Source organism: Hyaena hyaena, unplaced genomic scaffold (assembly GCF_003009895.1).
Source record: "Hyaena hyaena isolate Hyena2069 unplaced genomic scaffold, ASM300989v1 scaffold_129, whole genome shotgun sequence".
Lineage (NCBI taxonomy): Eukaryota > Metazoa > Chordata > Mammalia > Carnivora > Hyaenidae > Hyaena > Hyaena hyaena.
In genome coordinates, this window is record NW_024080763.1 from 2551363 (window position 1) to 2578416 (window position 27054).

Genomic DNA, 27054 nt, shown 5'->3' on the forward strand with positions numbered 1-27054 from the left:
CCGTGGAAATGGTCTGTTCTTTCTGTCTCCTCTCGGAGTGAAAGGCACCATGAAAAAGAAAACTGATTTCACAAACATGAGGAGAGAGGTTTATTGCTCAGGGTGACAGAAGACTGAGCTGAATCCCGCACGGAAGGCTCCATTGGTATTAGGTGGCTGAAGTCAACTTCTCTCATGACCTGGTGGGTTTCTAAGTAAAAACAGGTTGGCTCTTGGGAGGTCAGCCAACCACGAGACACACAAACTCCAGAAATCATGACCCTCACCTGACCTACCTTAGTGGGTCTCAGGGCTCTGAAATCGCCTCCTTCTAGAAGTGTAAGAAAAAGCTGGAGTAGCTGCCGAGTGACTGACTGGAAAAGCCACCAGGGGCTGGAGTTAAACCTATATTTCTGATCATGTAGGGCTAGAAACAGAGCCCTAAGTGTGGGATTAGGAATCGGATGGCCCCTGCAGGTCAGGCTTTATTTCCAAGCTTCCTGGCGTGCTTTCCTGCCTGGTCCGGCTGTCCCCCAGAGTCTGGGCCTTGAACCTCAAGCCTCATGCTAGACTACAGTCAAGTAAGTAAGCCTAGCCTCACTGGTCTTGCTGTTTCTGAGTGTTTCACCTGAGAAACCCATATTACTTTTGATAAATTAAATTACCAAATGAGGTAGAGAATTCACCTGGGAATAATGAAGCCAGGGGAAAATTTTATAGACTGTGTATAGATAAGTATCAACATCTAAAGATAATTATAACAGAGTTGGTTGGTGCTGACCGTTAATGCAGTGATTTCTCCTTACTTCTCCTTGGCTTTTAAAGCCTGTCCAAATGGTAACGAGAATACCCCCTTCAGCTTATCTGGGCTTTTGTCTACATGATGCCAATACAGCTGATTTTAGTGTGTGTGTAAGTGTGTGTGTGTATGTGTGTGTGTGTGTGTGTGTGTTTTCAGCAGTCCTAGGGGTTTGGCAAAAATTACGACATGTATCTTTAAGATACTTGGTGCTGTGGGTGGCAAATGTTTTGTTTCTTAGCTCAAAAAGAGGTCAAAGAGATCCAGTTATTTCCAGGATTATAATATGTTGCCCACATGGAATAAGCAGGAAGGGGATTTGACATTGATGAAAACACATTTTGCTGCTTGAACTTGACTGTCTAGTAACCTCATCCACTAGGTCACTACTGATCTGTTGCCCAATTTTGAGAATATTTGTGTGAAGAGGGAGATTGTCGGATTCCGTTGTGTGGATTTTCCTGGCTCCTTACTTGTTTTCAACTTCATTGGTACGTCTGGTGTTGGGACAAGGTGGGGTGAACAGCTACTTGTCACTGGGAAAGAGCCACAAAAGTGAAAGTCTACCTGTGCAGTCTAACCTGCCCTGAATCAGAGCACGTTTTCAGGAATACACAAAGTCATGTCTGGGCAATGGTGTGCTGGTAGATGCCGCACAACCATCTCTCAGTGCAGAAGTCCTTCCTCGTTGCCTTTGTTAACTTCCTTGGTATGAATATTCTCACCACGGCTGATTTCAAGCTACCAATGTGAGGTCCCTGAACACGGAATTGGGAAGGGACGTGCCCCAGTGGCTTCCCCAGGCACGTGTGAGCACACCTCCAACTATAACTGAATGGATGCCAAGGCGTCAGAGGATACGTCTGTTCCTGGTCTAGTCTCCATGAAAACCTTGAAAGTAGGCAAAACGAGGCCGGGCTCAGCTCCCTGTTTGCTAAAAGACAAGCCGAGGTGAATAAGACATCTTTGCAAATAGATACACACAACGTTTCTCTGTCTTTCCATACTGGGGCCACCTGGCAGTTAAAAGCATTGGGCTCTTCCCAGGCAGGCCCTGTTGGACTGTGTCCTCCCCTCTGTACTTCCAAAGTCAGGACACACAGGGCTGGAAAGAGAGGAGGACCCACTGCTATCTATGGCTCTCCCTCCTTTCCATCCTGCAGGCATCGGAATGGAGGACCGAGAAGTAACTGTTCTCAACCTTCACAGGTCATCTGAAATGGTAAACAAAGACGGATGGGCAGAAAGCAGGGCCCACTCACCTCGGCTTTTGGTAAATCAAGATGGGGTTGTGAATGGATGGCCATAGTTATTGAAGTCAGAATTTTCAATGAAAATGTCACTCTCCCTTCATTAGCACAGGGCACTTTCTTGGTCACCTGGGACAGCCTCTACTTTCTGTTGATAGACTCAAAAAGAATAAAAAAGGAACCAATAAGATGATGGAATCTAGTGCCTTAGAATCAGTGCTAAAACCCGGCTCAGGTCAGTTCTTGGGGGTGCATCACAAAGACGTGTCCGAGGAGATGTGTGAGACAAGGTGAAATGCTTCCTACAGATTCAGGTCACAACAAGGGGTGGGGGCACCAAGCAGCCACCTCCCTCCCCCCTCTCCCTGGCTCCAACAGTTATGACATGTGAATCAGAAGAAGGTGACTTCAAGGTCAGACCTCCAAGAACAGTATTACATGTATTACCTGCCTATATAAGCCATTTTCATGCTAAGATTGTCTACACACACAAATGTTAGCTTCTGGGGGGAAGAGAGGGACCAGAGTTTAATCCAACATAACCATTTCTAAGACAACTGCTTGGCAACAATTGGGTAGCCCCTAGTTGTTAAATGTTTTCCCCTTGGACTCAGGGTCCCAAGACTCCCAGCTGAGCACAACTGAGTATCAGCTGGATAGTATTTGGGTCAAAGCAGCCACCACAACCATGTGGAGAAGAGTTGCCATGCTAGACGTAAGACCAAACGGCCACTGCCAACCTCACTTGCAGCATGGCCGATTCTCATGGAGACCACCTCTTTTCTTCAGCATGGAGCCCAATGCCTACTGGTTAGGAAGCAGGTGGACACCATGCTTTCCCACCTGCCACCAGCACTGCATGTCCTTGATCATGACTGGACTCAGTGTCACTCCTGGGGAGTCTCTGGGGAGTCCAGGCACCCAAAGGAGCTTCTCAGAAAGAAAAGCCAGAGCAAGTAGCCACAGTCATCCTTTGGTGCAAAACAGGGACAGTCCAACCTCTGCCCTTGAGGAACCAGGAAGCAGGCTTCAGAACCCCTACAAGCCAAGGAACTGGGACCGCTGGGCCGGCCAGGCGGGTGGCAGCTGGGGTGCCCACCCAGGACCCTGAGCCCCCCCTCTCCCCACTTCTCACCAGCTGTCTCCTTCCTCACTCTCCAGCAGGAGTGGCATCCTTCACTCAGAGACCGGCAGAATGTTCTGGCTGTGGGAGTCACCCGTGAGGCCCGAGGAGTGGAGGGAGCGCCGGTGGAGGATCCTGTTCAGAATCTCTTTGCAGCTTTTGCGGTACTGGTGTCGCAGCAAGGAGTACACGAAGGGGTCAGACGCAGCTTTGCTGTAGGCCAAGCACTTGGACAGCACACCCCAGTGGGAGCCGATGGGCACCGAGGAGGACAGCTCTACCAGCCTGCGGAGACACGCAGGGGGGGAGGGGGCGTCACTGTGAGCACAGCCTCCTGGCGAGCCTCAGCTTTTCTGGGACTGCCTCCTCAACAACAATGATGGCAGCTGTGATTTACAACAGTAACAGTAACAGTAATGGATGGTGGACAGGAATCAAGCACTTAGTTCATTCTGGCTACTGGACTCACTGCATACGTTATACACGTGACTTCATGGATCCCCAGGCAGATGTAACCACCTCTGTTTTATGAGTCAGGAAATAGATTTCCAAGGAGGTTAAGTCATTTGCCTAAGGTCACACAGCCAGCAAACTGTAAAGGCAGGATGTGAACCCAGGTCTGTCTGACTCTGGGGCCCAAGCTTACCTAAGAAATAGGCTAGTATCCTGGCCACGGGCTCCAACTCTCCTACTGTCCTTCTGTGTGACCCTGGGCCAGTCATTTCCCTTCCTTGGGCACACAGGTTTGAGATGAAAAATGAGGAGTTGAATAAGATCATCTCTACAATCATGGCCACCGGAAGAGACAGATTCTTTGCTTCGACTCCAGCTCTGCCCTCCTGAGCAGGCTGCCTGGGAGGGAGATCTGAGAACAATTTTGCAACCTCTCTGCACAGTTCCAACTATGTTTTACATCAGGAAGATCTACAGAGGAGGAAGGCCTCTTCCCAGGGCCAGGATTCTGGGGGGCCCTTGGCAATAACAGCAGTCAGGGTACCCTAAAGTAACCCCCATTCTTTGGGGGGAGGCAAGGGGAGACACAGCCTATGTATCCAAAGGGGTATTTTTCTGAATGTCCCCTGGTGCCCATTGAACAAATCCCTTTAATGGTGTGAATGCGAGACTGTGAGGAAATAAAAGCTTTCCTCTATGTAATGGACCCCACCCCCCCAAATCAAGCCCCTTACTCTCCTTTCTCCACTGTGTCCAGTACCACCGACCATATTTGGACATTATGCAGCATTGGTACAAGGTAGAAAAGGCCACAGATTGGAGATCATAAGTTACCCTCTCCTGTCCACTGTCAAATGAGGACATTGAGGTCCAGAGAGAAGAAGGGGTTGCCCAGCGTCACATAGCAGGTTGTAAGGGAGGAAGGTCCAGAGTCTGTGCTCCTCGATCTGGCACCTGTATTCTCCCGGGGTGGGGGATGGGCGGGTGTCTGCAGGATGACAGGCAGTGGTGGTTCTCAGTGTGGTGGGCCACCCAGGTGAGGCCCCAGGCTCAGAAAGGACTGAGCTGGAGCTGTCACTATGTGCGGCCAAGCTGTGTGCCTCTCCTGGCTGTCTTCAGGCTGAGGCTGTGGGGTCAAGCTCACAAAGGGAAGGAGGAAAGAGCTGGAGGGATCTGAGCCTCCTCTGCAATGCCCCTTTTTTGAATAGACTCTTAATGAACCCATCCTGAAACCCCCCTCTTTGGCTTCCTGTTTCTGGCACCACTGGCTACCTTTGCCCTCTGACCTCATGGGGGAACGTGGCCTCGTTTCTGTTCATGTCCTTGTGAGCCCAAATGGGGAAATGGAGCTGTTGGCATTTAGAAAAGCTGTACTTTCAAGAAACCTATTTTGGGAAGTGAGGACTTTAAGGGGACAAAAGCCTTGAATTCAGAATTCACACCTAATAATAACAATGAAATAGCTGAATGCCAACACATTGTTGCTACGCGATGCCAAATGGCTTTTCCCAAAATGTCTGCTCTTCAATGTGTCACTAAATTCCGTTCTTAGCATCCCTGGCTCTCCCGAGAGGACTTCTTGAAAGAGCCAAATATCATTAAACCGTCCAGCAAGATCAACATCATTACCTACAAGTTCTGTGGATTTCACAGGATAAAACTATTCCGGGCAATGTAAGATTTGGCCCCTAGATAACTAAGAGGTAAAATCCCCTTCTGTCGCTTCTCAGAGATTTTATGTAAAGTCTGAATCCTCTGCCTGGTTCAGTTATAATAATTCCCAGCTGAGAGTCTACTTTGAGCAAAACAAATGATGTACACAATCTCTGCTCTTAAAATTATCTTGTATCCCGTGTCCTGTAGTGGGTATCATTATTCCCATTTTACAGACAAGGACTTCAAGGCTCAGAGAACCAGCATCTCTCCCACACAGAAACCCGGTTCCACTCTCTACTACAGCCCAGGTCCTGACTAAAGGCCACGCTGGGATTCAGATCCAGCACCGCAGACTGGACCAGATGAGCTCTGCGTCTCTCCCAGCCCAAGAACCCCTTCTCCATGGATATGTGTTCCCCAGAACCTTGTCACTTGCCCCCGTCCACAGTACACACAGTGATTCCTGTTCCGGAAAGCCAGTGTATGGCCTTTGTCAGGGCCTCCAAATTAAGGGACGCTTTGGATCCATACAGGCCTGGGCACTGCTCTGGTGCAGCTGGTGGACCAGCCTGAAGTGGGGATGCCCCCTCTGTGCTCAAGTGTGGCTGGCTGACCCACTTCCTGCCTTTCCGGTGCACATGGACCCCCACCCCATGCTGTGTACCTGCTGGTGGCTGGCTTTGCTCTGACCTAGCTCTGACAGTTCCAAGTCCCCGTGTGTTTGAGGGGACCAAGAAGGGACAAGGATTTCTACATTGCCACAACTGCTTCTTTCTACTTCTAGATCTGGGCAGGGATACCATGTGGTTCTCTCCAGCTGACCTTTTACAGAGGGAATCCTCCAGCCCATCTTATACCAGCTCTAGCTCTGCTCACCCTCTCCGAGCGCCCTCCCCTCCAGGAGAGGGGCATGGCCAGTTCTGATCTGTCGTATTCTCCTCGTGGGCAATGTCACCGCGTGCTAAAGTGTTCCTGCCATGCTCTGCCTCTTCTCTCTTTAGTGGATTATTGAACTCCCCTCTCTTTGCCCCTACCAACAGCTTAGGGATTATTGGGCTTAGGTGTAAAGTGGTCCTTTGTTTCCCTTTGTTACATCACCTGCTGTGGGTTGAATTATCTCCCCCCAATTCATATGGTGAAGTCCTAACCTCCAATACCTCAGAATGCAACCTTACTGGGAAACAGGGTTGTTGCAGATGTAATCAGTAAGATGGGGTCAGCATGGAGTCGGGTAGGCCCCTAATCCAGTATGACTCATGTCCCTATAAAAGGGGAAAATTTGGACGCAGATGCATAGGGAGAGAAAGCCAAGTGGGATGAAAGCAGAGTCTGGGTCATGTTCTATAAGCCAAAGAACGTCAGAGGCTGACAGAAGACTCCCAGAAACCAGGGGAGAGCCGTGGAACAAATCCTCCTTCATCCCCGGCCTCAGAAGGCACCAACCTTGCCATCACCTTGATCTTGAACTTCTAGCCTCTGGAACTGAGACATACATTTCTATTGTTAGAGCCACTCAGTTAGTGGCAGATTGAGGAAGCCCAAGGGCGTGCAGGAGCCTGTTAGGCAAGACTGGTTGTTGGTGGCTATAACATCACAACATGGCACCGAGCCCCCACCCCAGTCCTAGAGCCCTGTGTGCAGCAAGGTGGACGCCGGGGCTTACAGAAGCCTTAGGGTACTGCCTCTTCTCTGATCTCCAGGAAGCCAAGCTCTCTGCCCCTAATCCCTGACCTTCCGTTAAGCACCAAAGTGATTCTTCAGGTACTTATTGTCTGGGGTATGAACCAGAAAAACCTTCTGCCTGCAGGCTCTGTTCAGGAGGAAGCGTTTATGCATCTCTGCTCAAGATGCACCCAGGCCTGCCCCCAGATGCCCCCTGGACACAGCTCTGCACGCATATGCCCCGGGGTGAGAGCCCACCCTCTCATCAGCAGGGCAGGGTGAGAAGAGGGGAAGAGGGGCAGGAATCTGCTTTTTCCAGCCTCCCAGGTGACTCTGAGGCAGGTGGTTCAGAGCTGTGCGGGGAGCACCCCGGGGAGGCCCAGCACCACCAGGATGGTGGGAGGTGGGAAATCTTGTAGGGTGTGGACCTGTTCACAAACCGGAAGCACAGCACAGAGAAGTGTATTTTTCTGACTCGGTGACGCAGAGCAGATACCCGCAGATCCCCCGCCTCCACGGGTCCTGAGCGCCCGGCCCCACCCCTCCACCCCTTTGATCTGCATTTGTTGTGGGGAGGTATTCTTCCCGGGAGCCACACTCTTCTCTCTTGGCAGGAAACCCTCTGATCTGGGTCACTGGTAAGTCCCTGCCCTGGCTGTCACATCCAAGAGCTGATGAGGCCCCGAAGCCTCCCCTCTCACCCCTCCCCTGCAGGCCCCACCCTCACCCAGCATCCTGGCAGTCCCGGTCTCTGGAGAAAGGATGGGGGTACATCTGCCAGAACTCCATTCTCTGGACGTCCAGAGAGACCAGTGTCTCAATTCTGCTCGACAATGAGAATCTCCAAAGAAACCAAGTTCTGGGGGTGAGGATAGGACCAGTAATACCAGCAGCTGTAGACCCAGCAACCCTTCTGGGTCCCCCAGGGCTCAGTGCTTTGATAGCCACTTCACAGACATTGCCTCAAGCTCCCGAGAGTGTTCCCCCTACGGAACAGAGGAGGAGCCAAGTCGAAGTAATGTGCCAGGCTACATGGTCTGGAAGTGGAAACACTAGGATTTGAAGCTCGGGTTGTGGGTGCCAGTGACCATGCGCCTGCCTGGTCAGGCTGCCCCTCACCCCCACCTCTGCAACCCCATCCAGGGTACTGCCAAAGACCTTTACCTTCAACTCTTGCACTTAATGTGGTAAATTAGCTCTCTCTGAATCCATTTTGAGTTTATTTTTGTGTATGGTACAAGAAGGTGGTCCAGGTTCATTCTTCTGCGTGTCGCTGTCCACTTCTCCTAGCACCATTTGAGGAAAAGACAGTCTTTTTTCCATATAGATACTCTTTCTTGCTTTGTCGAAGATTAGCTGGCCATACATTTATGGGTCCATTTCTGGGTTCTCTATTCTGTTCCATTGATCTATGTGTGTGTTTTTGTGCCAGCACCATACTGTCTTGATGATTACAGCTTTGTAATACAGCTTGAAGTCCGGAATGGTGATGCCTCTGGCTTTGGTTTCCTTTTTCAACATGACTTCGGCTATTCAGGGTCTTTTCTGGTTCCATACAAATTTGAGAATTGTTTGTTATAGCTCTGTAAAGAATGCTGATGTTATTCAATTGCTTTGGGTAGTACAGATATTTTTTTCTTCCAATCCATAAGCATGGAATGTTTTTCCATTTCTTTGTGTCTTCTTCAGTTTCTCTCATAAGCTTTCTACAGTTTTAAGCATATAGATATTTTACCTCTTTGGTTAGGTTTACTCCTAGGTATTTTATGGTTTGGGGGGCAATTCTAAATAAGATTGATTCTTTGATTTCTTTTTCTGCTGCTTCACTGTTGGTATATAGAAATGCAACTGATTTCTGTATGCTGATTTTATACCCTTTGACTTTGCTGCATTCATGTATCAGTTCAACCAGTTTCTTAAATACAGAGAGCTAACTGGGGGTTCTAGAGGGGAGGTGGTTGGGGGATGGGCTAAATGGCTGATGGGCATTAGGAAGGCACTTGTTAGGATGAGCACTGGGTGGTCTATGTAAGTGATGAATCACTAAGTTCTATTCCTGAAACCAGTATTACACTATAGGCTAACTAACTTGGATTTAAATAAAATTAAAAAACAAACACAAAAACATCATTAGACTTAAAAATGAAATAAAGTGGTAAATAGCACCCTCTCTTTACATTTTACATGTCTCCATCATCTCTCCTGCCCCCACTACTGTGTGCACACGCATATGTGTATATACACGCACACACGCACATGCACACTGTGCACCAAAAACAACATGGGCCACAGAAAATTCTTCGGGAAGCCAGCCTGACATCTGGAGAACTTGGTTTGTGTATTTGAAGACCTGTAAGCAATAAGCTGACACTTTACATTTTCATGAGACATTAAAATGGAAAGTATTTTATTAAAAGAATATTAACACCAGACAACCAACAGCATATTAAATCCCTCTACCATCTACATAATCCCATGACTTTGAAAAACCACAACAATGGTGCTGTCAGATCCACTGATGCTTCAAAGCCCCACTCTGGTGATTTGGGACAACCATAATTGTTTCTAAGCATATGTTGCTGCAGAGATAATAGCCTTACAAATGCTTCTAGACATGTGAATTTTAATTCAGAAAAATTTAATTAGAGCTTTTGGATGAGAATCTGTTGCAGATCTTCAGACCCTGCTCCAACACTTAGAAAAAGTCAAATGTGACCTATCAAGGCTTTAAGGAACAAAAGGACCAGTGTCCATAATAGAAGGTAGTGACTCCTATTAAGAGTGAAGGTGGAGATTTCCAAATGTTTTCCACGGTCAACTGACATGCTCCAAGGTGCGGATGCAAGTGGCTTTTTGGTTGGTACAGTTCAGGGACCTGTCTTTCTGAAAGGTATGTGCTACATAGCCAGCACTGTGCCAACCAAGTCTGCTGATGGCTCCAGCTGCCAGAGCTGATGGCTTCTGGGTCCCACTCCAGGTTTACCCAAGCTGCTGTCAGCCACGTGGGAGGTCAGAGGTGACCTCATGAATACCCACCACTTCTTCTAGTGGAAGGTCTCACATGCCCACTTGCCTTCACCTATGGGTGCTATAGGGGCCATGTGGGGTTCACACCAAGGTGCTGGGGCATAGGAAGTTGGACGGGTATCCACCCTGCAAATGGGCATCTCTGTATTTCCAGATCCCTGGTCCCCAGGCTTTGGAGATGTAGGACAGCTGCAAGGCTAAATTATTGCCATCAGGCTTGACAGTGACCTTTAACCCTTGATTCTGCCAGTAGCTACTCTTGTGCCCGTGGATAACTCATCTCACCTTCTGAACTTCTGTAAGATAAGGAGTCTAGTGCTTACCTTGCAGAGGAGCTGTACTAGGTACAATCAGGTATGTACTGGTACCTCTTAGGTGCCTTATAGGTGTCCAATGACAGGTGCCAGGTGCAGTTATAAAGACTTCACGTTCTCCAAGAAGGGAAGCTTGAGAACCTATTTGAAGACCCAAAGGGTTCTTGATCCAAGAATGATGCTTTCCTATCTGAGAAAGCTATCAGGTAGATGTGACTAGTTGGAGACAAAGAGAAGGACCCCCTCCCAGCCAGCCAGAACTTGATCAACTCAAAAAGGTGGTGGAGGTCATAGCAGAAGCCCCTTCTCTTCTCCAGTGTTCCAATTCTGCCAGCTCCCGGGGTTCACCATAGCAGTCCTGATGTTGACCCGTGCTCTTGCATGCGTCCTCATTTATAAGGCTGGAATGAGTGGAAGTAGCAAGACAGGCCACCTGTATAGACAGTCACTGCAGTTCAGCTAGAAGCTCATCAACGGGTTTAAGTGACACTCGAACAGCTTGAACCCAGTCATCTCTGAAATTGCATCATTATGGTTCTGAGGGGGTCACAGCACAGAGTGCCTTCCTATGTCCTTCTGGGAGGAGAGTGGGAACCACTGTGTTCTTGGAAAAGAAGCAGAGCAGTGCAGCGTGAGGGGCCCTATACACGGGCTTTGATTTTAGGTCCGAGTTGGGACCCTGGCTGAGTCAGTGCCTGGACTAGGCAAGGCCAGAGCCTGTCTGAGCCTCCGTACCCCCATCTTGAAGTGAGGATGTTATCAAGGCACAGAGGATGATGCAGCCCCAGGCACAGAGGAGGGACTTAACAGGATTAATTTCAGAGACACAGGGCTCATTCTTTTCCTCTCTGAATTCCACAGAGTGAGCCAGTTACTGCCTCAGTGGTTTTGACTGTTATTTCCATGCACAGGAGGGAGGCAGAGAATAATGAATTGGTGCTGGATCCAGGAGAGTCCCCAGGGCCTCTCAGTGATGTCCAAGGCTGGGCTCTGGCTGCCCAGTTCCCTGTGCCTTGTTAGCCAAATGACCTTTGCAATCCCTTCCCTCTCTGTACCTCAGTTCCCCCATCTGCACAGTGCAGCTCACACGGCTTGCCCACCGCACCCCTTGGGAGCACTGTGGAGTCCAGGAGAATAACGTGAACAAGATGTAAAGTGCCTGGAAGGCACAGCCATGTCAGGCCCAGCTTACCTGTTGCCAGAACATACCTCCTAGCTCCCATAAGCCCACCCACACTCTACATGCTGCCTCTGGGTGCTTATTCTCTCTAATGACGCCAGGAGCCCTACACCTCAGGGACCTGGCTCCTCACAGGGTCCACACCTGCCTCATTTCTAGTTGCCTCTTTAGGACCTTGCTGAGCTCAATCCCCTTGTACCATTATCACCGTTGATGAGACACAGGCAGCCCCCACTGCTCCCAGGAGAGCCTGTGTTGTGTGACCAAGGAGGTGACCTTCATCCTGAGCCCTGAAGCTCTCCAGGGCCCACCTCTGCCCTGTTCCTTGGGTTCCTGTCTGTCCCAGGGCAGGGTGGCCCTCCACAAGGCTCATGGAGGGGCAGCCAGCTGGCCTGAGTCCAGGAGTCCAGGTGTGATGGCTAATGTCATGTGTCAGCTTGACTGGCCACTGGTGCCTAGATTAAACATTCTAGGTGCATCTGGAAGGGTGTTTCCAAATGAGCTTAGCATTTGAGTCAGTGGACTCAGCAAAGCAGATTGCCCTCCCCAACCGAGCGGTCATCAACCATTCCAGTGACAGCTTGGACATAGCCAGCGTCAGGGGAACGAGGGATTTGCCCCTTTTTTCCCTGCCACACTGACTGACTTGAGACGTCTTGTCTCAGTTTCTCTAGCCCTTGGACCAAGACTTACACAATCAGCTCTTTCAGTTGGCTAGGACTTCAGATTCAAACTGAGCTCTACACCCCAGCTTTCCTGAGTTTTCGGCTTACAGAGGGCAGATTGTGGGACTTCTCAGACTCTCCCTCTCTCTCTCTTATCTGTCTGTCTATCTATTTATCTACCTGTGTGCCTATTTATCTATCTCTCTATCTCTCTCTCTCTCTCTCTATCTATCTATCTATCTATCTATCTGCCTGCCTGTCTTTCTGTCTATATGTTTATTCTACTCGTCTGTTTGTTTGGAGAATCCTAATACAACACAGTCATTGACAAGCCGTGGCAATCTACCCCTGATGGGGAAGAAGGTTCTGGGGAAGAGGGTCATGGAGTCGTCTCTGAGTGCCAGGCACTTGTCTGCCACAGCCACAGACATGAGTGAGAAAGCAGGGGAGGACCTTTCTGAGAGCTTGAAGGGCTGGTAGACAGCCCACTGAGGTTGGAGGCTCAGCCCCACCACTGACTCCGTGTGAGACTCTGGGCAATGCAATTGCCACCCTACAACCCTGTCCTCAGTCTCCTCATGGGTGATGTGTGTGTGTGTATGTGTGTGTGTGTGTGTGTGTGTGTGTGTGTGTGTGAGAGAGAGAGAGAGAGAGAGAGAGAGAGAGAACTGGAGCTGTGATTCTCAACACCACTCATGGCTGGAATCCCCTAGGAAGTCTTGAAACCACCAATGCCAGATGCCACGCTCTGTCTCTCTCTGTCTCTCAAAAATAAATAAATGTTAAAAAAAAAAAAACCAACCTTTTTTAAAAAAAGGATGAAACTGGATCACTTCCTTACACCATATACAAAAATAAACTCAAAATGGATTAACGACCTAAATGTCAGACCTCAAACCATAAAACGTCTAAAAGAAAACACAGACAGTAACGGTTCTGACATCACCCATAGAAACACTTTTCTAGATCTGTCTCCTCAGGCAAAGGAAACAAAAGCAAAATTAAACTATTGGAATGACACCAAGATAAAAAGCTTCTGCACAGTAAAGAAAACCATCAACAAAATGACAAGGCAACCCAGGGAATGGGAGAAGATATTTGGAAATGACATATCTGAAAAAGGGTAATATTCAAAGTATATAAAGAACTTCTATAACTCAACACAAAAAGAACAATTAATCTAACAAAAAAAATGAGCAGAGGGCCTGAATAGATTTTTTTCCCAAAGAAGACATACAGATGGCCAATAGACACATGAGAAAATGCTCAACATCACTCATCGTCAGAGAAATGCAAATCAAAACCACAATGAGATACCACCTCACACCTGTCAAAATGGATGCAATCAAAATGACCAAAAACAACAAGTGTTGGCGAGAATGTGGAGAAAAGGGAGGAAAAAGGCTTGGTGCAGCCACTGTGGAAAACAGTATGAAGGCCCCTCAAAATATTAAGACAGAAATAGCACTTGATCCAGTAATCTCACCACTGGGTATTCACCCAAAGAAAACAAAGCCACCAATTTGGAAAGATATATGAACACCTGTTTATAGCAGCATTGGGTACAATTAAGTTAAGATAAGGAAGGAGCCCAAGTGTCCATCGACTGATGAATGGATAAAGAGGTGGTGTATATATATACAATGGAATATCACTCAACTATAGAAAAGAATGAAATCTTGCCATTTGCAACAACATGGATGGATCTAGAGGGCATTATGCTGAGCGAAATAGGTCAGTGAGAGAAAAATACTGTATGATTTCACTGATGTGTGGAATTTAAGAGACAAAACAAAGGAAGAAACAAAGAACAAATGACACAGACCAAAAAACCCAGATGCTTAAGTACAGAGAACAAAGTGGTGGTGGGCAGAGGGGAGGCAGATGGTGAACAGATAAAGGGGATCAGGAGTTCACTTGTTGTGATGAGCACTGAGTAATGTACAGAATTGTTGGATCATTATACAAGTGAAACTAAAACAGTACGGTATGTTACTTATACTTCAACAAAAAAATAAAATTAAAAATTTACCACCTTCCCAAAAAAGAAAGAAAGGCAAGGCTGGGGGAGGCTTCGCCAGAGCCTTTTTGTATTTATGAGGTTTTCTGGGCATAGCTTTTTCTCCTTAGTAAGTTACCATTCGTCCCCATCAAAGATGAACGGTTCTGCGAATATTTTTAAAAACCCCAAATGCATCAAATCCATTTGGAGAGAGCATATTGCCTTGTGAATCTACCATCAATTTGGCTGAAACGTTATTTTCTAGGCACCATTAGAGGAACCGAGCTATAATCAGAAAAAAGGAAAAATTTGTTGGGAAATGAGATTAAGCCAGAGAAAAATCCAATAGTTTAAAGTTGGAGCCACATTACCTATTCTCCTCTGAGGGTTCAAGTTCCCGTCATTAGCCCACAGGTCCCCTTTCCTGTGGGATCTAAGAGGAGGGGCGCCTGCCTGCCCCTCCCTCCAGATGCCTCTCTCCTCGCTATATCTGATCCCCTCACTGCACGCAGCAGCCAGTCCCACGACGTCCCGGGGGGGTGGGGGGCTACAAAGACAGGGAGGGAGTGCCAACTACAGATGTCATCCATGCCAGGTCTGTGCTGCCCATGCCCCTCACGCTCAAAGCCCTTCAATCCTCAAAACAACACTAAGAGGCAGGCACTACTCACTTTGATGAGACTGGAGGCTCAGAGAGGCGATCTCACTGGCCCAAGGTCACACAGCAGGAAGGAGTGGAGCTATGGTTTGAACCCAGTGGGCACACTCCAGAGCCCACGCTGGTAACCGTGCTGTGGCCCCGCCCTTGGACACCATAGAAACCCTCTTGCCTGTTACAGCCTGGGCTTCGTGTCCCCTGGAAAACCCAATCTATGCAGGCTCTGGTGGTCCTGGCTGGATGTGGAGTGTCTAGACCACGGGTTCCCCACCAGGGTGGAGGCTGAACCCCAGGGCCGTGTCTGAAGACACTTCTAGTTGTTAAAACTGGGGAGCAGGAAGGAAGTAGTGGGGAGTAGTAGGGATAAGACCCAGTGCTAACACCCTACAATGCCCAGAGTGGCCCTGCCACACACAGAATTCCACACAAATGCCAGCAGTCGTGAGGTCTAGTGGATGGTTCTAGAAGGAAGAATTGATGGCTCTGCCCTGCCCAGATCAGATCTATCCAGAGACCTACACACAATCCTAGGTCCTACGTTCAAAGTGAGATTTCCCCCAGAGGAAGCATCTGTGAAAAGACAGTGAAAGATACTCCAAGAGAAGACAATACGGAGGGTGTCGTGGGGGGGAGGGCGGTGGCAGGCTCACTGTCTGCAAATCGGCAGACCCCCTAAGAGGAGGGGACAGATACTCTCCTGGGCCAAAGAAAGCGGACAGCACCACAGGGAACCAGATATCAGCTCAGTATAAGTAGGGACAGGAGAAATGGGGAGACCTGGCTATTGCAGGGTCCTCCTCCCCAGAGCATCCAAGCCCACCCTGGGTGACAGTGAGGCAGGGAGTCCCTTCCAGGTCCCTGCCAGCTGGGGATGGTGGGATGCTAAACTGTGTTCTCTTTCAATCTCTCTCACATACACACACCCACATACACACCTGCACAGATCCTATTTCCCAGGCTCAACATTCACTTCCTAATCAAACATCAAAATCTCTTTTTTTTTTTTTTTGTCAACTTCTCAAATAGTTAAGCCATTTTAGATACAGAGTCATGGGTTGGTTTTTTTTCCCTTCCAGTGTGCAAAACTGATTGGCTGATACTATTTTTTTTCCCTGGCCAGAGCATGGGAAGGAAATTCTGCAGCTCCGTCAGGCTGGCTTTTGGTATGCACAGCCCTGAGGTCAGCGGGTGGTACCTCAGCAGCAGTGGGGGCCAGTGGGTGAGAGAGAAGGTGAGCAACGCACAGCGCCCGCACCAGCAGCAGGAGACCCTGGGTGTGACAGCGCAAAGCCGGCTCCCCGCTCCCTGTGCACATGGCATGTGGCCCCTGCTGTTGACAGGGGTGTCCAGGCTGAGGACGCCTGGGGGCTGGGCCATACTGTGCTCAGGGGGCAGTGGGAACCCAACCAAGGCAGGGCGTTTCCCTCCATCCATTCTCCCCTTTCCTTCCCTTTCAGGCCTCTTGGGGCCGGAGCCGAGGCTGAAGGGTTAGATGATGTGAGTTGGGAATCAGGGGGAGAGTCTTTCACCATCCCCTTTGGGTCTGAGCCAAATTCAAGACAACTGGAGGCTGAAGAGGAAAGGTGTGTGCCCTCCTTTGGGCCAAACCTGCTAAGTGTGCTACCCCCAACCCACTCTCTGGAAACACGGGTCCGAGAGAGGCGGGTGACTGCTCCGGCTCATGTGGGCCCTGCTTTGCCCGCCAAAGCGCAAGTTCCACCGGTCAGGCTCACCTGGTGATCACGTAGGGTGCAAAGCACACAAGGAAGGTCCCTATGAAGGTGCTGATCTTCTTGGTGGCGCGCTGCCGTCTCCTCTTCTGTTCCTCCAGACAGCGTTCCCGCACACTGCACGTGAGAGGGAGGGGGTGACTTGCTATTAATGAACACGAGTAGGGCGCTGCGTGCAGGGACTCAGGGAGGAGCCAGACAGAGCTGAGGTCAAGTTCTGGCTGTAGGCGCGTGACCTTGGACACAGTGTGACATGGCTAAGCCTTCAGAGTCATCATCTATAAAATGTGCATAGAAATATAATAAAATGCCGCCAAGGGTTCTTTTGAGAATTAAATGCAAACAAGCACACAGATGCATGAGATGCATTCAATGCAGAAGCACATAAAGGAAATAGCATAGTGCCCACGTGCATATAAACTCTCATTATTATTACTCATGAAATTCACCCATTACCTGCAAAACGCCAGCACCAGAGTCCACATTCTCTAAGTAATATCTCTAATTCTTTAAAAAACATTTTTTAAATGTTTATTTATTTTTGAAAGAGAGAGAGGGACAGGGTGCAAGCAGGGGAGGGGCAGAGAGAGAGGGAGACACAGAATCCGAAGCACGCTCCAGGCTTTGAGCCCCACGTAGGGCTCAAACCCACAGTGAGATTATGACCTGAGCCAAAGTCAGACGCTTAGCTGACTGAGCCACCCAGGTGCTCCATTAATATCTCTAATTCTTGTCTTTACCAAAATGGATCCTTCCAGATATGTTTTACCTGCCCTATATTACAATGAAGAGCATGAACGCAATGAAGCCAAACAATTTGCTTGTAGGCTGGTAAGTGGAGACAGGATTTGAACCCTCATCCATGTTTCTCAAAGCTGATCCTTTCTACCTGGGGCGACCTGGACTCTGCATGCAGTGTGGCATGCGGCTCCCTTTCCTCCATGTCTTCAGCCCTGTGTCTTGCATCCCAGAGCCTCAGCCTTGCCTGGAGCTACAGACACTACATTATGGGCTCCCTGAAGGAGAAGTCACTTGATTCCTTCAGTGAAGCCAAGAGACTATCAAGTCTCTGCAAAATAAGGGACACAGCGTTGAGGATGGAATCAGGAGCCTGCTGCCTATGCCTCCAACCACACCCGGGTCCTGATTCCCCTTCCTCTAGAAACTTTTGGGAGCAGACATCTCACGCCAGCTGAGAGAAGTGTTGTGCGTAATCCATTTTCTGCAGCCACGGGGTAATTCATGAACAACAGCGAGCTGTCCATTACCACCGACAGAGAGCCAGAAAGGCAAGTCCAGCCACAGGGTTTCACACACTCCATCCCTTGGTATCTTATGTGGGCGTGTGTTCCTACCGTTTCTTTTTAAAGTAAATCAAATCACCCCAAAAATGAACAAGGAGGAAGACCATGGACGGAGCTGCCCAGGGAGTGGAGATAACCTGGAAGAATGAGGCCCGTGCTGCAGGGGCCAGGCTCCACAGTGAGGTTGGTGTGTTCAAGGGACACAAGGAACGGAGAGAATGTGCACGAGCCAGGTTCCGCAGGAGCATTAACGCCAGGGGAGCCTCCCCAGCTCTCCAGCATGACCGTCATTTTAACACGGAGTCAAAACCCTTCTTCACCCTACTTCTGACCACAGATGGACAATTCCACCAGAGACTGGATTGAAGGCCCTTGAAATTCCTGCAGGATTGTTTCCCCTTGACTCGGAATGGAGAGTTGGGAACTAGAGTTTGGCTTGGTACATAACAGGTTTCACACCAGCTGAAAAATGATTACTGTTAAGTCACACTACTAACTTCTAACAACTAATGTGAGTAACAACCCACGTTCCCTGGGTCTTTAATTCATGCCCATTTCAGACATGTGATGGGGAGGCTCATGTGCATTCATGTGCTTGACGCTCACAATGCCTCTATGAATTCAGGACCAATACAATGGTAACCTTTTTTTCAGATAAGGAGATGAGGCACAGAGGGGTTAAGTAACTTGCTCAACATCACACAGCAGGTGAGTAGTGGTGGTAGGATGACCAAAGTATCCTGGGTAATCAAGACTGCCCTGGCTTTAGCATGGAAAGTCTTACATCCTGGATGCTTTGCATGGGACTGTCTCAGTTTTTTAAATTAATTGATTGATAGATTAATTAAATTTGAGAGAGAGAGAGAGAGAGAGAGAAAGTGTGCGCAAGCATGCGCACAAGTGTGGGGGAGGAGCAGGGGAGAGAGAATCCCAAGCAGGCTCCATGCTCAACACAGAGCCCAACACGGGGCTCGATCCCACAACCCTGGGATCATGACCTGAGTGGAAATCCAGAGTCAGGCACTCAACCAACTGAGCCATCTGGGTGCCCCTAGACTGTCCCAGTTTTAAAAAGGAAAGTCCCGTGTCTGAGAATCCCCCCTCCACCTAGGACAAACCAGGTCACCCTAGGGGATGGCAGGATCTGAACCCAGGCCGCCTGACTCTGGAGCCTTGAGTGTCACCTCCCAAGTAGTTGGGGTCATCACATACCCCTAGAGAAGCACCAGGGCATCATCTCATCCAAAAAATCTGAAGAATACAGCCGACCGGGGGAGCTTTGCCTGAGGCCACATAGCAATAGTTAGTCTTAATTTCCTCACTTTTCATTTATACTTGGGTCTTTGCAGATTCTTCTACCAACGTCTTCTGACTCCTGTGACATGTGCATGATATGAGTGGCCGTGGAGAGAAAGTGGAGGTCCCCAGCCAGGAGGTCTGGGTGCAGTGAGGTGACCGATCCGTCCTGGCTGGCCCGGGCTGTCCTGGCTCTAACACCCAAAGTCGTGCATCCCAGGACATCCCAGGAGAGCCCCGTCAGTAGTCAGCAAACCAGGACAACGGTCACCCAAGGGCACGATGTGTTTGGTCTATTCTCCGTAACACAGGCCTGTTTATTTCAATATTAAAATATTTTCCCCAAAACATTCATGTAATTGACTCAAGAACTGTTGGAGATTTGGGACAGGAGCTAGATATCCTGAGCCATCACGGTACACTCACCCCTGAGAGGAGCAGAACATTCTGGGCATCCCCTAAACCGCAAGCACCAAATTCACACACAAACACAAAAGACTCAGCAAGGGTGCCCTGAAGAAATTGATGGTGGCACCGGGGCGGGGCCCTCCTCTAATCTGTGGCCCTGACGATGCTGTCCATTTCTCAGGTGCTTTGGAATAATGAAAGAGCTCTGGGTTAGATGTCCAAGTCCCAGCCTTGCTCTCATTGCTGTGCAGCCTTGGGGAAGTCACTCAATCTCTCTGAACCTGGTTCCTCATTTATCATAATAGCTATAACTAGAGCCACCACTGATCAGGGACAGAAATGACTCACCAGCTACCAAGCTCTTGAGGAGTAAGGAGCTTCCTGCAGCCTCCCCCCCTCTCCAGGGGCAGGGGGGAATGAGGTTGCTGCTGTAGGGCTGAGGACCCAATGGTCTCCCCTCTCCCTGCTGCATCAGATAATCCTACCTTAATGACATGAGGAATACTTAAAAACAGACATTAGTAAAAGCTTTGGAGGCCTTCAGAAGGATAAATGGACACATTTCAGTGACCCAGAAGAGGAAAGCAGACACTGTATAGGCTGGAATGATCAATGACAGTGCTGTATGCTGTAAAAATCTATGGGGAAAATTTCTATTTGTTCCTGCAAAGCTTTGTGCAGCAAGAATTAAATAGCAAGCACTCTGCAGACATGTTATTTCTGTGGGTGCCCCCAGTTCAAAGCTCAGCATCGAACACCCAGAAAGCACCTAATAAGTATATGTTAGGTACATATACATATACATTTCCTAACACATCTTAGGAAAAGTAAGTCTCAATTATTTTTTTTAAATGACCTCCTCAAAAGAGATGATAGTAGAAACCTGTCTCTAAAACAGATATTTTTAAAGTGAACCTTAGAAGTCTTGAGCCTGTTAATAGGACAAAGCATGGCTCATCGATGGATGTAAGGCCAAGAAACCTTCCACTGGCCGGGAGTCCTTTCTCGCTGATAGTGTAGTAGAAAGCATGTGGCACCAGGACCAGACTTCTGGGTTCAGATCCAGGCTTCACCGTTTAACTGCTGTGTGGCTATAGGCAAGTCACACAGCCTCTCTGTTCATCAGCTTCCTCATCTCTAAAATGACAGTTTATAAGAGTACTCATAGGCTCCTCTCGAGGTTAACACCCCAAAAGTACCCAGGGCAGTGCCTGACTCAGAGTGAGCACTCAGTAAATGCTAACCATGATGATTATTCATTCAACACGTTTATCGAACAATTACCATGTTCCAGTACTACCTCAGACTCCAAAACCACACCACAGGGCTCCCTCCCACTGCAAAAGTTTTCTTTCTGCCCCGTTTAAGAGAGAGACAGAAATAGTTGCAGCTGGAGGCTGTGCAAGAGGAGATCTGAGCTGATCCTGACTGATACTGGCTTGGTTACGTGCTGTGGCCTCCAGGAACCCAGTGGATGCAGACCTAATGGCACCCGGCATGCTTTAGGTGTTTGCGGTGGACGTTGCATCTGGGTTAGCATGCACACCGGCCTCGTCATGTCTCTGCTCTGAGACACACTGGCTAGACCCCACGGTCACACAGTTACATGCAGTATGGAAAATCCACCCAATGCAGCTCACGGATGGCGAAAGGGAGGCTCAGAGAAGACAGGGACTTGCCCCTGACGACAGAGTGAGACGCAGACAGAGCTAGCACCTGGTTACTGATGCCCAGTGTGGGGCTCCGGGTCAGGGACCACACGGCTACTTCCCTGAACTCCGGCAAGGGGACAGACCCCTCCTCCCTCCATGGAGCTCCCCTGGTTTCAAGGGCAGAACAGGGGGAGGGCAGGGCACCAGGGCAACCCTCTTGCTTATCGTCATTGTCAAGCACAGTATGAGAACAGCTCGCCCCGAACAACACAATAAAATCGCTCTGCTCTTGCCTTCATTTTTTCCCCACTACAGCTTTGGAAAACTGAGCTCCTTGAAATCTCATAGCCCTGTGAGCTATTGTTTTATTTATTTGCAGATGAGGACACTGAAGGCCAGAAGGGTTTATGCCCTAACCCAGGATCTCACAGGGAGTTCGGGACAGAAACAACAGGGATTCATTCCAGTTATCCTGACTCTAGGACCTGGGGTCTCTCCCCCAGATCCCACTGCCCCCGCCCCTCCCCCCCCCCGCCCGCCACTGGATCACAGAGCAATAAGCAAGCTGCGTCTCGTCACACTAACATATTCTCCGGCTATTCCTGGGGACAGAGGTAGCGGCTGGAGTCCTCAGACTCGTGGGCAGAATCTCCAGTGAATAGGGAGAGGGGCCCCAGGTCCCCCTGGCCAGGAGCATTCACCCAGAATATAAGCATGGACATCAGTGTGGGGGTTTCTGAGGGCTGTGATGGGACACAGGGCTTTTTTGTGACATTGTGACATGTGAAGCCAAAGAGCTGTTCCCCAGGAAGCTTCAATAAATGGCAAAGGGAATGGAAAAGGCTGGGAATATCTGAAAAGTGAGTAAATGAGGTAGTCACGGCCAAAACCTTCCAATCCGAGACACCTCCGTGCCCAACACAATGGTCTGGGACTTCATTGGTGCCCGGATGAGTGGAGTGGGTCCTGAGCACAGGCTCCAAGTACTCCCGGGGTGATCCACATTTGTTTTCTGGCTTTTAGAATAAAACAAAGGGGGAGGGAACAGGCTGAACCACGGTGGAGCAGACCTTGAGTTTGGGATCAGGACACTAGTGTGAGAAGTCACACGAGGGGGGCCTCAGAACTCACACGAGGGGGCCCTGTCCTGGGTCCTGAACATCGAAGGGACTATGCCCCTCCCATGAAGTGAAGACTTCCTGTGTCCACGCAGAGCCCACAGCATCCATTCCAGAGACCAAGCCCCACGTACCTGGACCATAGAACTCCCTGCCCGGATGCCCTGGCCCTGTGTCCAGAATGTGTGCCAGCATCTCCCCGGGCCCATCCATCCTCATGAGGATGGACAATGCCACGTGAGTGCTCGGCCTGGGGCCTGAGGGGTGGAGACTCCCTGCCGTACTGGGTAGAGCCAGGGGTGGGGAAGAGAGGCAGGGGCCGTGTGCTCAGAGCCAACTCAGCTCTCCCTACCATGTATGAGGCTGAACTCCAAGGAGCTAAAGAATTCTAAATTTGAACCCAGCCTTGCAAAGTGTTATAAATGTATACTTGTCAAGGTAGGAGGAAAGAACATATTTCATTTAACAGTTTGTAAGCTTAATTTAGAACTTCTAAATATTTATATAGATGGTTTGTGAGCCTTTATTTGCACTTTTGTCCCATCCATAAATCTTAGGGGCAGAAACGGGCACAAGTTTTGACTTGAGCCACATTCTAGGTCTGTTCAATTAAGCAAGTACCCTACCTTCCTTCCTTGGGTCTCCCAATTTCCTCACCTGTAAAACCACAGGCACAGTGGAGTTATCTCTACAGGCCCTTGCAAGTCCAATGCCACAACTCTGACGCCCTCCAGGGTCGGCACTTCACCGACCGTCGGAAGACCCTGACCACAAGGTACGCATCACCAACATTCCGCCTGTGAAATAACTGACCTGTGCTGGTGCGTGGCAGCCCTCAGCTGCACTGGGAGATAAAGATATGCAGCCTCCATGCCCCAGCCACCACCTATGTCCCACGACAGAGGACAGCCCAAGTCTCTGGCAGCACAGGGGACGGGACCGGCTACAACGGGTCCAGAGCTATGGTTTGGGGGAACAAAACCAAGCAAACTGAGCAATCTGAGGACCAGGTGGGTAATAAACATGAGGAATTCCTAATTGCTTTATGAATGTCACAACTTGAGAAACCGCTGTAGAAAGACAGGGGTGGGGAATGACTCTGGGGGCAGACTTAATTTAAGACAGAGGGTCCCTGACCTTTTGGTGGCATTGAAACAAAGGAGTCCAGACAGCCACTCGCTGCAGCGTTAAACGCTCTGTGGGAAGAACAGGCACCACTGGGGAGCTTCCTGACAAATGTCACCCGGGGCCTCAGGGAACTCAAAATGGGTCCCTTCTAATTAAGTCCCAGGAGGCTATTTGTGTGGTGGCTGTTAAGTAAAACCTCCAGGGAGTGGGGCCCCCAATTGCTGCCCTGGCCATTCAGATAAGGAAGCCTGGCTTCAGGTGCCCCTGGCATCAGCGCTAAACCAGCCCAGGAGGCTTGGCTGATCTTTCTGGAACCTTTGCACCTAGGACTTGGGGGATCTGGATGCAGCCCCCTCCATCAGACCAAGCTAGCTGCGCAGTTTCTCATTTGTGGAAAGGAAGAGTTTGGAAAGGCCACGAAGGAAGGCTGTGAATCAGCTGTCGGGAAGTTGATGCCCTCCTCTGTGGCCCATCACCTACCCTTTCGCTCTGGGGACCTGGGGACAGAAGGTAGGTTGGGTTCACTGAAGGGACAATGCCGTCACATGCAGCCAGTATGCCATAACCTCACACCAGCTCTCAGCCAGCGGGGCCCGTCTGAACCGGCCAAAGGCAATCCCTGCCCCAGAAGCCCTTCCTTTCCCCAGTGCAGATTAATGCTGCTCCTTGGCCCTGCAGGGCATCAGAAGTAGCAGCTTCAGAAAGCATCCTGGAGCTTAGAAGAATTCAAGGTTCCCCCTAGGGGGGATCAGAGAGAGCATAGGGGACTGGAGGCCAGCAGAGCAGCAGCCTGGAGTCGGTGACAGATTTGCAAGATTTTCAAGAGTGGAGGTGGCCCTATATCCCACATGGGCTAAAAAGGAGCCACAGCCCCTCCTGTTCTGGAGCATGGAGGGACAGCAGGGATGGGATCTATACTGGTCTGGATTAAGAAAGGATTCCTCCCCTGGCTCAAACCCTCCTCTACTTAGACTCCTGGTTAGGGGGCCTGCTATAGGAATCTATATTGTTCAACAACATTGCCTACAGCATCTAAAACAGCCCTGGTCGAGTCCTAGGGATGGACCTTTTTTTAAAATTAAGTTTTATTTATTCTGATTTACATGTATATGTATGTATGTATTTGGAGACCTGAGGAGAGGGAGAGAGAGAGAAGGAAAGAGAATCTCAAACAGGCTCCATGCTGTCAGTGCAAAGCCAGATACAGGGCTCGATCCCACGAACTGTGAGATCATGACCTGAGCCTAAATCAAGAGTCAGATGCTTAACTGACTGAGCCACCCAGGTGTTCCCCTAGAGATGCACCTTCTAAAGTGAGGTCCTCACACCCTGGGGGTGGGAAGGGGACAGCTCTGCAACTATGGCTGCGAAATATTTTCTTAAGCGACACTGAACCCTGACTAGACACAGGCAGTGAGTCAGCCCAGGTCTTTGTGGTCAGGGTGCATGCATGTCCTCTGGGAAACGTACACATGCGATGACCTGTCTGCTAGGCACACGATCTGTACATGAACACATGCAACTGTGTACATGACACTCACACATTTACACACACGGGTCCAAATGCCCTGGTGTCTTTGTGCTACTGGTCATTCACACGTACACACTCACTGTAAATGATTCTGTAAGGGAGAGTCTGTGGCTAGAAGCTTTGGCCCAACAGGTAATGAGGAAGGGCCATTGCGAGGGGTGACAATGAATGCATACATGTGTGTCTTTGTATGTGCAGACACTGTGAAGTTTAAGGATTTGTCTTTCTATTGCTCACAGGCAGAAATAACTCACGCGGAAGGAACCTTTGCTCAGACTGACACCTCCAGTCTGTCCCTCTCAGTGATGAGCTTGCTTCTCCTTGGATGGAGAGGGGCATTCACCCTCTAAGAAATGAGCTCCCTCACTGTCCCCAGCAAACCCCCTTAGGAGCTCTCTGTCTACCTCACTTTCTGCACCATCTGGAAGCCAAAGCCCCCTTATTTAGGACCCTGGGCAACAGAGGGGAGTCTGCCCTTCCCTGGGGTGATGAGATCTAAGATGGCAGAGAAATTAGAGACACCACCGGCCGTTTCCTTCCTTGGTCTCCTACTCTCATAAGAAAACCCAAGGTGACTCAGGACACCCCAGCTAGGAGTCTCCTCCTTCCCTCCCTGAGGTGCTCCCGAGGATGGCCGGAGTTCCCAGGGAGTAGCTGCCCCTGAGCCGCCCACCCTGATCTGCCTTTCTCAGGCCAGGTGACGGTGGAGGTGGTGTGGGCAGGTCTGGGCCCAGGAGCCTTGTGGGTGACACTCTGCCTCTGCAAGGGCCTCCGGGCCCCAAGGCTGGGAGACACAGGACAGCGATGTCCCAGAAGAGCAAGAAGAGCCCCCCGCCAGTCCTCTTTGAGCCCTTCAGATGCTCCTTCAAGGCCCCACAGAGGAAGGTGCAGCCGGAGGACTCACACACACAGGGTCAGGAGACGGCGGCCGGCGGACACCAGAGAGGAAAGACCCAGAAGAGCAGCACTTCCTTGCTGGAAGGGTTCTAGAGGGGCTCCCCAAGCAACTAGGCCACACTCTCAGGGCCTGATTAGAACCTTTTCAAGGACTCAAGCAGGGAAGAGAGCTCACTGCCTTCTCTGCCGGCTTCCTAAAGTGAAAACTACACACACATTGCAGGGAGTATAACAAGTTCATCAAAGTGCCGACTCCGTGCTTTCTACTCTGAGGCTTCAAAACAACGCACACACTGTGTCACCCATGCTTTGGGTGGCCCTGCTTTGCGGATGCTCTAGGCACCTGTGTCAAGACCGGCAGCACTGGTCTCTCCCCCACCACCTCAGTGTTTCAAGAAAGAAGGGAGGCACAGTGGCAAAGGGGCCCGTGGCTGCACGCTAGGGCGCCGGGGGTGGGGTGGGGAGACATAAGAACCCCCTTCCTCCCCCAAGAGCCCTTCCTGAACCGAGCTCCCCGCGGCCCTCCCCAGAGCCCTCCCCGCCCCTCCCCTCACCTGGGGTGGATGTCCACGAGCAGTACGAGCGTCTGCATGGTGATCACGTCGATGCGCTTGCAGTGGAAGCGAGCCACCTTGAGCACCTTGAGGTACGTGCAGCAGAGCACGACGAAGGACAGCAGGAAGCTGAGCGCGTGGAAGGCGCCCGTGAAGACCGCGAAGCGCAGGCGCTCGTCCGGCCGCCGGCTGCACAGCGTGCACGACGCGTACAGCTGGTGGAAGCCGAGCCAGGACAGGGCGAGCGCCGCCGCGGGGAAGGCGAGCGCGTGCAGCCACGTGTAGGCCACCATGAGCGCGGCGTCGCGGAGGCGCATCTTGGCGCGGTAGCTCAGCGGGAAGACCACGGCCACCCAGCGGTCGATGCTGAGCGCGGCCATGCTGAGCATGGAGTTGGTGGCCAGGAAGGTGTCGAGGAAGGCGGCCAGGCGGCACAGGCGGTCGCCGGCCGGCTGCCGCTGCGCCACGACGCCGGCCAGCGTGAGCGGCATGTTGAGCACGGTGCACAGCAGGTTGCCGCACGTGAGGTTCAGGGTGAAGAGCGCCGGCGCCTGGCGCCGGATGTCGGCGCTGTGCAGGAGGCAGAGCAGCACCAGCGCGTTGGACAGCAGCGAGACGCCCATCGTGCCCACCAGCAGCCCCGCCAGGCCCGCGTCCCACGAGTTCAT

The 27054-nt window shown here is 50.4% G+C and overlaps 1 protein-coding gene across 1 annotated transcript; it reads right to left on the minus strand.

Moving 5' to 3' along the window:
• Window positions 1–66: 66 nt before the first annotated feature.
• On the minus strand, window positions 67–27054 carry GPR26 (G protein-coupled receptor 26). Its single transcript, XM_039237890.1, has 4 exons — window positions 26387–27054; window positions 16502–16615; window positions 3164–3436; window positions 67–190 (listed from the first exon to the last, which is right to left on the minus strand). The coding sequence occupies exons 1-3, from the start codon at window positions 27052–27054 to the stop codon at window positions 3205–3207; spliced, it is 1014 nt and encodes a 337-aa protein (XP_039093821.1). The 3' UTR covers window positions 67–190; window positions 3164–3204.